Source organism: Trachurus trachurus (assembly GCF_905171665.1).
Source record: "Trachurus trachurus genome assembly, chromosome: 17".
Lineage (NCBI taxonomy): Eukaryota > Metazoa > Chordata > Actinopteri > Carangiformes > Carangidae > Trachurus > Trachurus trachurus.
The window spans coordinates 9498108-9510114 of record NC_139900.1 but is presented as its reverse complement, the minus strand read 5'-3'; the positions used below and the strand labels follow the sequence as shown (position 1 = coordinate 9510114).

Genomic DNA, 12007 nt, shown 5'->3' with positions numbered 1-12007 from the left:
CGGCACCACCTCCATCAACATACAGACTGTCTTAACCTGGATCTTCAACCGAGAAGTTCCCTCATCAGGCGACTTCAAGCTTCCCTACCACCACCAGTGTCTAGGCCCGGGGGGGATATAACTACTTCAGATGCAAGCTTCTCATCCCCAGATCAGTTTACTCAGCTGGTCTACACCCATGGTCTAAGCGCCAAAGTCTATTTTGTGCACAATAAATGTAATTTCATCTTCATCCTCAAACCTGGCTCTCTTGTCGTAAATGGTCTATCCTGATTGAACTATAGGTATTAAGGCAATGGGCCAATTTGCCAAAATGTTGAACTATCCCTTTAAGCTCCTTCACAATACTTCTCCTACACTGGATCCTCAACATGACATGTTCTACGTCTGATAAGACCCAACATGCAGTAAGTGGACACGGTGGAGATATCCTCCGCAGCAGCAGCAGCAGCAGAAACCGGACTGGACTGGAGGGGGAGTGGGGGGGGGGGATTCCCCAGACAGCTGCACATAGGTGAATTATAATGGCTTCATGGTTGTGGTATCAGCGATAAGATCCCCTCGCAGACACACTCAGTCCCAGCAGCTGAAGTGATGGCATCATCAAAAAAGAGAACAGGAAGTAAACAAGAGCAACCTCTGCTCTTTCCTTTGGTGGAGCTCCTGTGCTCAAGGGGGGAGGAGGGTGGAGGGGGGGAGGAAACCCACAGCACTCAAGACTCAATCAATATAAACGCTGCGCTTTACAGCCACACACACACACACACTCTTCCTGCACCTCGTCATACTTTGGAGTTTCACACGGCTCGGTGATGAGCTCCAACAAACAGGTACACCTTTCCCAGGAAGCCCCTGGTCTGACCCGCCAAGCGTCAGTGACAGGTTGGGTGATTTCCACCCCCAGTGCAATCAATTAAAACACCCACCGGAGATGTCTGGCAGATAATGGGAGAAAAAAAAAAGGCGGGGGGAGGTGGTGGTGGTGGTGGTGGGGACCTGATCAAAGGAAAAGCCAGTTCAGTTCAGTGCAGAGCGCAATAATAATAAGGGCTCTTGCTAGAAACGAGGTGAATTAATTTATTCCAAGGCTGGAGACGCCGCCGCCGCTGCTGCTTCTGCTGCTGTTGTTGTTGTTGTTGTTGTTGTTGTTGGGTTTATTTAATCTGCTGTGTCTTTGTGAAGTGATGGTCTAAAGCTGACGGCTCGCCAAATGCGGGACCCCTAATTTTCCTGACCCTGAGCTGCTGCTGCTGCTGCTGCTGCTGCTGCTGCAGAGTGACGTGTCTTTTAAGAGCACCTGAGAGGAAGCTGCGTGTGATAAGCTCTGTGCAAAAAGAAAAAAATCTCAAGAGCCCTTCTCTCTTTCGGTTCCCTAAATGCCATTTGCTGTTATTATGATGGTGGTGAGTAAGATTGATCTGCTGTGATGTAATCTCCCTGCTGCCTGAGTGGGGGCCTGGCTGGGTGGATGAGACCATGCCTCAGATTGATGAGGTCTAATGGAGTCTTGTTTGGGTGCTCGTGATACCTTTAAGATCCACCGATACCGGCGTGCCACTGCATTTTAATTCTGCTTCATTTAGCCACAAATTACTTATCAACACTTGTGCCTTGTTGAGCTCTGGGTGTCTCTCTCCTTTCTCGTGCCCACGTGTAATGTTTCGCCACGTCTGAGGAGATATATGAAGATAACATGAAGACACAGCAATGTGCATTAATGTGCGATTGCAAATCATCCCCAGGGGTCCAGCCGGTGCTCGTGGTTTGAGCTTTGTTGGGAGTTTAATCAATCAGCCGCAGCGCCTTAATTAATCGGCATGATGAACAGCAGAAATAATTGGTTTTCTGCCAGATGTAAATCTGTTGCAAACTAATGCCAGCCAATCAGGATCCGATTTATAATCGCAAAACTGATCTTGACGACAAAACACTTAAAGGATCAGAGAAGAATAAACACGAGAAGACAATGAGAGCGATGTGGCTTTTGGATTTAAAGTTTGAATAGGGGACAGTACTAGTCACTTCTCTGCATTGTGCTGACTGTGTGTTAGGCGCTCAACTGGTTCTATATATAACGTCAGAGTCATCATCAGTCTCATTAATTAAAATCCCAGCATATACATTGTTGTGTGTGTGTGTGTGTGTGTTTGTGTATGTCACTGTCTTTCTTCCTTGGAAAAACAAACATATTGTTAATTAATTGGCATGATCAGCATGAGAAGAATTAATTGGGCTCCTCCCCAGATGTTTCTGAATGAACCTGCAGAAAACTAATGAGGGGAGCCTGGTTCTCTATTGAAGCAGCAGATGTCATTAACTGGAGCCCTCACACTGACAATACTGATCTAGCACACACACACACTCCAATCAGACCTAGGTAACCAGTGGCTGAAACAAATGGGGAAAAGGCGCCGGAGCCAGTAAATAGCCGGGGTCGAGATTGGGAGAAACCACTGGTTTAGCTCTCTGCCAGCAGAGCCAAATGGAAAAATAGCTTAGGCCTCTTATTAATGTCACAGTGGCTAGGCGGTAATTCCCCCAGGCTCTGTGTACCTCGGCTTGTTAATGAGTCACTGCTTATCAGTCAGCCTTGTTAACAGGCAGAGGCCTCCCATCCAATCCGCCCTACTACTGCTATTGTACGCTAGCCGCCACCGCCGCCGTGCTGCTGTGTATTAGCCAAAGCGCCCCCCCCCCCCCCCCCCTCATCTTGGCACACAGGAAGTCAACAGCAAACAACAGCAGCACACACAGGAAGTGGGCAGGAGGCCAGCGAGAAAGAGCCGGTCCACAGGGGGGCGGCGAGGGAGGGGTAGGAGCCCATTTTGTGGCAGGATAAAGTGAACCGCTGGCAGAGTCACACACACACACACACACACACACACACATAGACACACACAAACAGGGCGAGTAGTACTCCCGCTTGTAAATCTCACCGCACCACAATCGGTCCACGCCGCGCCACGCCGCTCCCCGTCCTCTAATCCTCACTCATTATCGGCCTCAGCTGGAAGTCATCGGCCTTCATTCACTCATTCTCCCCGATCAACACAACCCCGTCGAGGTAAATAAACTATTAAGGCGTGGCTCCAATTGTCACAAATGCAAACAACTCTCCCGGGGTCTGCATGGGGTTCAGGGCCGCCGCTGCTGCTGCTGCTGCTGCTGCTGCTGCTGCTGCTGCTGCTGCTGCTGCTGCTGCTGCTGCTGCTGTGGAGCGGAGGGGAGGCCGCCGCTGCACGCTTTCTTCTCACCCCCTTTACACCAGAACCCTCAGATCCTCAGGCCGAGGTATGTTGGCTGTGCCTCGTTCACAGAAGAAAAGAAGTCATGGGACCGACCGGGCATTTCTGCTGCAGCCCCTCGGCTCTTTAACAGCCTGCCAGGAGCCATTAGAAAGGCCGACTCTTTTAAGAAGCACCGTACGACCCGTTTTTACGTTTTGGCTTTCAACAGCATTCAGTCTGTTTCTACATTCATCTGGTCACCCTGGGTTTTAATAGTTTTTCATTCTTCTTTTGATAAATTGATGTTGCTCTATATGTGAAATGTCTTTATGCCTGTTGCCTAAGTGACATGTTGTTGCATTTTGGCGCAAATTCTCTTTGCTTTTAAAGGGATACTTCACCCAATATCAATAATTCATCAATTTTCTTCTCACCGTCATGCCAAGGAAGGGTTTGGAGAACTTTCAGAGTCATAAAAACGCTTTAGGAGTTCCAGGGGGGGTCCGGCTGGCAACGGATTTTCATAAAATGGTGGTGGATAGAGTTCACTTTTGAATTGTCCAAAACACACACTATGAAACATCCAGATACCTCCATACTGCTCGTCTGTACTGACCCAAGTGTCCTGAAGCCGCCACATGAAAAAGTTGTTCAGAAAAAAATCTCTGTTTTAGCCTTGTTGTAGTAGTAGCTCCCAGTGGCTCTGTCGATGTTTGTGCACATGCGCAAGATGTTCGTTCGTCGTTGTAAACCATTAGATGTATGATGTAAACACGGAAGAACATCTCGCAGCAACTCTCATGCAGCCACTGGGAGCTACTGCTACAACAAGGATAAAAACAGAGATCAAATTAATTTTTTCCCAACAACTTTTCCATGTGGCGGCTTCAGGACACTTGGTTCAGTACGGACGAGCAGTATGGAGGTATCTGGATGTTTCATAGTGTGTGTTTTGGACGATTCAAAAGTGAACTCTATCTGCCGCCATTATATGAAAATCCGTAGCCAGTCGGACCCCCCCCCCTGGAACTCCAGAAGTGTTTTGATGAGTCATAAAGTTCTCCAAACCCTTCCTTGGCATGACGGTGAGTAGAAAATTGGTGAAATATTGCTTCTGAGTGAAGTATCCCTTTAATGCGCTATATAAATAACTTAAACTTAAACTCCTTGCTGTCCACAGACAACAGAGCGCCCTGCATGGCAGACAGACCCCATACACACTCTCCATACACACTCTACACACACACACACACACACAAACAGCCCCGAGGTAACTGGGTCAGCCGTGTACAGAACAGAACCGGGGTACAGACGGCCAACTGCATGCCTAATCTGTGCCCTTCTACGAGGCGCTTTCCATCCGCGCTGCATGGCTGCACATCCAGCTGTGGAAATGGATATGTCAAATGGTGAGCAATTAGTGTCTTCCCGATTCGTTCACTCGCTCTAAGGGAGCCCGGTCACGGATAAATTCCTAGTGAAAGAGTAAGAGCTGTCGTTTTTTTTTTTTTTTTCCTGGACTCTTAACAAAACAACAAAATGAGGATGAGGCAGTGGAAGTGGAAGTGGATGGAGGAGAGCCGGGAGCTCGGGGTGGTCTGGTCATGACAGGCAGCCTGTTGGTCGCTGTATAATGATCTACCCCCATGACTCCCAGCCAAAGCTTTGTGTCTGTGTTTTTATATGTGATGGTGAGAGGAGACAAACAGTGTGTGTATCTGTGTGTGTATCTGTGTGTGTGTGTGTGCAGCAGCAGCAGTGATGGGCAGCCCCGCTCTCTGATGGCTCATCCGCCTCTCGCATTGATTTGCTGAGCTAATCGTTTTTTCCTCTCTGATACATAACATTGAATTATTTATGCTAAGTAGACTCTTTTCTGTTCCACTGGCTCTTTGCGTTGGGAGATCTCCACGACGATGACAGCGTTATCTGACTTGCCCCTCCCACCTCCCCCACCCCGCTAACTCGGCCTTCTACTTAACGACTCGGCTGCTGCTGTGTCACAACAACAACAACACCACCAATCAGGACGGATGGGAACAGATGTGAGTGATGGGCCAGGCGGGCCTTACAGTATATATGACGCACTACAACACTTCCCATTTGCACCAACGCATTGCTCAAATGCTTGGAAACTGTAGAAAGTAGTGAACAAAAGATTCATACATAAAGTTTCCTGTCTGCCGGATATTTTGCCGCTCTTGGTGCTGTGAATGTGTGAGGTCTCATGAGAGCTCAGTAACTTGTTTTTCCTGTGAGAAAAGTCTATATAAATGATCAGTATTTCTTACCCCAGCGCCAACTAGACGCATCCCTGCACTTTTCTTGATGAAATCGTGCACATGGTGGAAGGTATAGCACAAATAGGCTGAGTTTTTTTAGTTTTTTTTGACAAAAGCTCCAGGTTTTGTTGCAGAATCGCACTCATTGCTCTTATTGCAGCGTAGTTAGCATCAGTGTTTGATGAGGCTTTGATAGCCAAAATGAATGACAAGAAGACCTTGAGTACAAGTTAATGGTTTACAACTTTCACACTGACAGTCCATGAAGTCAGCACTCTGTCCCTGATTCCCCCCCCCCCCCACCCCCTACTCCCCTCCTCTCCTCTCCTCTCCTCTCCTCTCTCCTCTCAATTGCACTCTTTGACGTGTTTTCTCATCTTCCCGAACACTGTCAGACGTCCCGGGCTTAATTACTCTCCTTGACTGACATGATAATGTAAAACAGCGCTTAGGTGAAACCAAAGCAAGAATTGGTCATGCATGGTCAGGCCTCCCTCTGGGCACACCTTAATCAAATGTGACGTGTGTCTGAACGTGAGCCAGAATCGCTTTCGGACCCAAATAACAAAACCGCCGTCTGCGTTTCAATGACGAGCTGCGTGCACGGCCGGGGTCAGCACTCTGATGATGAGGGATTGATATTTCATCATCAGCACCTCAATCTGGAGAATGTGCATTTCTCATCTTCGCCACGCTTCCTCCCCCCCGAGGCGGAGGCGGGGGCGGGGGGGGGGGGGGGGGGGCTCTGACAGGCCTGTATTTGCATTTTGTTTAGCAGTGACCTCATCCCATCTCTCTCTCTTGGCACAGCCGGATTGTTTCTCGTTTCTTTCATACCACACTCTGACCACTGTGCACTCACACCGACGGTTCTCTCTTTCCGCTTCCCCACCACTTCACACACACACAAACACGCGGAAACACAAGTATGCATAATTCAAGGGAAAGTAGAAACAGCTGATGTGGATAAACCGAGTGAGGGGGTATCTACAGTAAAAGCATGCACGTGGACACTCGCGCGAGCACGCACGCACCACGGTGCGACCGTGTGCTCCTCACGGATGTATATTCAAATTTGTTGAAATGGTGTGGGTGTGTGCACAAGGCGAAGGATCTCGGAGAATATATATTGCAAATGCAAATCAGGGAGAGTCTATTAGAAGCTCTCTTGCCTGCTATATCATCTTATGGTTCTTTGCCAAACACTCTGTGCAATTAAATCACAACTGTAATGAGAAAACGCCAACAGCACTCTACCTGTGTCAATCAATTTTTTATGGATTAAGGGCCAATCATGATGCTCCATTTCGCCACCGGCACAATTTGCCCTCTAAAGGTTGTATTACCGGCAGGCAGGCAGTCAGTGGAGTGTTATGTAATTGGGGGAAGAGAGAGAGAGAGTGGACAGTCAGTGTACTCCTGCTCACTTGGTGCTCACAGCAGGGATGATATCATTATAAAGTGCCTCTGTCATCAAATCCTCTCCTCCATCCGCTTTCCGCTGCACCCGGCTCATCAGCCGCTCCTCGGTCCGGCTGTGACCAGTGTCATCATCATGTGTGCGTCCGTAAAGTGTTAAGTTAAGTGTGCACACGTATAGGCTACACACAACAACATGATCAGCAGCTTGTGTCCAGGCTGCATGAACCTCTGACACACATCGTGTCTTCGGAGAGATGGAAGCAGAGCAGGTGAACATGAAACGTACAGTGTGTGTGTGAGTGAGAGTGTGTGTTTTGTATGGGTGCATTCAAGTGACTGAAGATGTCATGAAGAGAGAAAGAGATAGATAAAGAGAGAGAAGAGGAAGAGGAAGAGGAAGAAGAAGCCACCACCACGGGGCAAAATGAGCCACAGCAGCGAGGACCTGTAGTAAAGCTGCAGAGAATAGTAAACCTATAGCATCATAGGGATGAGACAGAAACCATTAAGTTGTATATACGAAGAAGTGCTTATAGGAAAAAAGCTGTCAAAATAGCAAACGATCCCTCTCATCCACTCAATAGGGAGTTTGAACTTCTTCCCTCTGGTAGACGATACAAAGTACCAAGGGCAAATCGTATTATTTTTTAAAAATTCCTTCATCTCTGATGCCATTGGAGCACTGTAAGTAAGTGTTGTTGTTGCCGTCCTGCTTGTTGTTTTATGAGACCAAAGACAAATTTCCCCATTGTAGACAATAAATGAAACAAACTAACTAAAGCACGTGTTTTGCGTGGCCTCGTGGCCATGTGTGTGTGCATGAATCACACACACTCACACACACACACATTCCTCAAAAACACAACGGCAGAAATTCCTCTAGGGGTCCGGGGTGGTTGGGTGGTTGGGTGGGAGCAGCGTCCCATGTGCTTATTAACGGCTCTGTGATTCCCTTGTCATAATACAGGAAACACCGAAAAAAGGCCTCAAGTCAACAGATAGGGGGGCACGACCGGAGACAGGGGGGGGGGGGGGGGGGGTCGGGGAGGTCAGGGGCCCCCACAGAGAGAGAGAGAGAGAGAGACACACACACACACAGCCAGATAGAGAGAATAGGAGGCGTAGGGTAGATAAAGAGGTGCTTACTTACCATAGACAATGTTGCTGTGCACGGCAGCTGCGAGTAGTACTGTCAATAAGCTGACACTCCATAATGCGGAGGAGGGGGCTGATGGGAAGGCCATGGTCGGTCGCACAGATCCGCCTGTCTCTCTGAATCCTCAGGAGGAGCAGAGCAGCTCTGGAGTCACCTGCAGGGGAGAGCAGCAGCACAGATAAGGGAAACAAGCAGAGCAGGGGCAACAGCCACCGCAGACCGGCCACTAATTGCGTCCCCTGCCATTGGCTAGTGGCTGCATGGGCTGGCTGCTGAATAAACGCTTGCCCCCCCCACTCCCACTCCCACCCCTCCCCACCCTCCCCCTCTGTTATTCACGCGTTGCTCCATGGGTATTCATCGATCTGCTTGTGTCATGCCACACTGAGAAATTGAGAGAGGCGGGGGTAAGAGGAGGAGGAGGAGGAGGAGGAGGAGGAGGGGGGTGATGTGATGAAGCTAAGATGATGGTGTATTGGTGATAATGAGGAGTAGGGGGGCTGGAGGGTGGGAGAATGGGGGAGGTGGGGGGTGGGGGGCTCATATAACAGTGAATTTATTCATTGGCTCTTAACAAGCTGTGGTGGGAAAGAAGAAGAACAAGAAGAAGATATAAACCGAGCTCCAACTAAACTTCCGTTAATTAGAAATAACGCGAAGGGGCATTTCCCCAGCTGCTCGTGGGAAACAAAACAGACAGAAGACAAAGAAAGAAAGAAAGAAAGAAAGAAAGAAAGAAAGAAAGAAAGAGGAGGAGAAGAGGGAGGAAGGAATGAAAGTGCAACAGCAGCAGTGAGCGGAGAGATGCACCTGTCGCCCGCTGAGAATAGCCGCGCTGCACAACAAGACCAGAGACGGACGGACATACATCGGTCTCTTCCTCTCCCTCTCCCTCTCCCTCTCTCTAACACACTCATCCCTCTCTCTGTATCCCGCTCTCTCTCTTTCGCTTTCTCTTTCCCTAAAATAGCAGCACACACACAGCCTAGAGAGAGAGAGAGAGAGAGCCGCGGACGGAGCGGTGCTTGCGGGACAGGCGGGCGGTGATAGGGCGGGGACAGAGGGAGAAGGGCGGTGGTGGTGGAGTGGGGTGGAGTGGGGGGTTGGGTGGTGGTGGTGGTGACTAGAGGGGGGGTGAGGGGAGGGGGAGTGGGGGGGGGGGGGGGTGTTTATTGTTGCTCCAGCCCCTTTCCTGTTGAGTGATGGCGAGAAATGAAAACAAAAAATGAGAAGAAGTGCGTCCATGCGGGGAAACCATCAGCCCGGACACAAGTTCTGCCTGGGCGACCGTGCACCGTAACGTGGACAGTAATGGACAGTGGGTAACGATAATGATAATGATGATAATGATGATAATAATAATAACAATAATAATAACACACACAACACAACAGCTCGTGATGACCGCCTGCATCACTGCGAGCACCGGAGCGATGTGTGTGTGTGTGTGTGCTTCTCGGTCCGGACTGAGCGTGTTTCCCCAACACCTTGCAGAAATATCTGACACTGATGGGATGAGATTTAGAGACTCTTGTAAAGGCTGGAGAGAGGTGGCTGCTGCACACACACACATACACACACTCATACACACACACAGAGCGCGCAGTTGTAATGCTTTTTTGCAGAGCGATAACCGGAGAGAAGAAGAGGAGTGTGGTGAAGCTGAAGCAGCAGCAGCAGCAGCGCAGCCCGACTATACAAAACGCATATTCTGAGTAAATTATAAAACACGCAGGGATTATACAGCTCTCTCCCTGGGCTGGCATGACGGATTACACACATACATACACACACACACACACACACACACACGCACACAGCCACCTACCCAGAGTGCGCGCACACACACACAGAGACACATTCCTGGAGACGGAAAAGCGTCAGCACTGACAGGTGTCTCCTGTCCGCCCTACAGGCTAACACAGCCTAACCCCGGACAATAACACAAAGCTGAGGAGCAGTGCACACACGCACACATACACACATTCATAGATACAGATACACACACGCGCGCACACACACCGTGTATATTCCGCCTCCGGAGTGGGGTTTTGTTGGCGCTGGTCTCCTATAAGGTCCCCGGTCCCCGGTTCGGTCCCTCCTTTGATGCGCAGCGGTCGCTTGTCCGGAGCCTCCTCTCAATCTGCTTTTATCGACTTTTCTCTTTTTTCTTTTTTATCTCCTTGTTCCTTCGCCTGACTCCTTGTTTTTCTTGCTTTTTCCTCCGCTCACTCTCTCTCCTCTCTGTTTCTCTCTCACACTGTTTGTATCTCTCTCTCTCTATCTCTCTTTCTCTTTCTCTCTCTCTCCACGGCTACCGTTCACTGCAGCAAAAACAGTCTGTCTGAAAAGACGAGAGGGAGGGGAGGGGACAAGGCAGCGGAGGGAGGGAGGGAGGGAGGGGATTTTAATACGATTTGGCCCGTACCACTGGGATAACAGGGCCAGAGCGGGGGCCTACTGGCTGAGAGCAACACGGAGGAGATGGAGCCGATAGAGGAGTGTGATCTCACCGTACCCGCAAAAAAATAAGCCCCCTATAATAATGTTCCCATGATGCTCCACGGCGGCGCGAGGCTAACCCTGACCTTATCGGCGGCTGTGGTGACGCCTCAGCTCACCTTATCTCCTCCAGGTCTGATGCTGAGCAAGGTCTAGTGTCCTATACACGTCCACAGATGAGAGGAATGTGTCTTATCATCGATATATTATGGAGTTATTATATTATTATCCCTATCGCCGTCCTACAGTTTGACTCCCACAGGCCTGATCGTTCCTCTGTATGGTAATGATGTCACTCAGTCCTCAGAGTTGTGGGATTATTATTTCTTTTGTCTCTCAGTACAATAGAGCTCATCTGAGCTTTTAAAGCTTTATTATGGGAGTTTTTTTTGTTTTTTTGTTGTCATTATTTTTCAGGCACTCGGGTTCCCCCTACAGGTGAGAAGAGGAACTCCCTTTTACAGCGCATCGCAAACTGAGCGCCACTCAGGATGGTACATGGACATTACCTGACAAAGACAACGAGACCGACCTAACCATTAAAGAGGAACTTATGCAAGATTTTTACTTTAATTAAACAGCTTCTGAGATATCTGGATACAGGAATTCAGGGTCTCTGGCTTCCAGCTAGCATCTCTTGGGCTGAGAACCACCCTTGAAAGATCTGCAACCCGGTGTCCCAGATCTAATTTCTTGGCGGCACCACGACAGAAACATGCCTGTTAGCCGTAACCTTTTGTTGTTTAACAGATAAACCTACACAAATACAGTAGGCCTAGGCTATACACAAAGTAGAAAACACATACAGTATGATCCAAATGTCATCCACCGCTGCATGGATTGCCGGACCGGACTTCAAGACTTTACCTAACGGGAAAAGATGAGTGACGATTGGGTTCTAAATTAACTTTTTTGATCACCAGCCAATGTGGCTCAATCAGAATTTCCACTAGCCAAATATTTTCCGGTCAAAATAAGAGAGATCCTTTACATTCGTAAAACAAAACTGTGTTTCCCACTCTTTGTAAAAAAAAAAAAAAGTAGGCTATGTTTTTAGCCTCTATCATACTGCCAACTGAAATTATTACTTTCAGGTAGGCCATTGTCCCTCCTCTATTGAGGCTGAAAATCACAGAACATGTCTGTTCTGATGATACAAATCATTGGTCCTGAAATGTGTGTTTCTCTTCTATAAAACATATTCTAGGCTACATCTGGGGGCAGAGCGCCTTAACAGTAGGCTATAGGGGAGGAACAGCTGGACAGGAAACCGGGATTTGACACAACACCGACAAGCACTGAGAGCCAGGTAGCATGTCGCTGCAGGAGAAGCAGCAGCTCTGTGCAGCTGATCGATTCTGAGTCTGTTCTTATCACATGACATGCGGTGTGCGTGTGCTTGCTGCCTCCCAAAAAGT

General features: G+C 48.8%; 1 protein-coding gene across 1 annotated transcript in view; it reads right to left on the bottom strand.

Moving 5' to 3' along the window:
• cadm3 (cell adhesion molecule 3) overlaps positions 1–8226 on the bottom strand; it is a gene marked incomplete at its 3' end in the record, with an annotated part of 109566 nt that extends 101340 nt beyond the window's left edge. The window contains exon 1 of the mRNA XM_083990963.1: positions 8082–8226. Coding sequence (XP_083847089.1) covers positions 8082–8175 — 94 coding nt within the window. The 5' untranslated portion in view covers positions 8176–8226. The remainder of the gene's footprint in view (positions 1–8081) is intronic.
• Positions 8227–12007: the final 3781 nt, after the last annotated feature.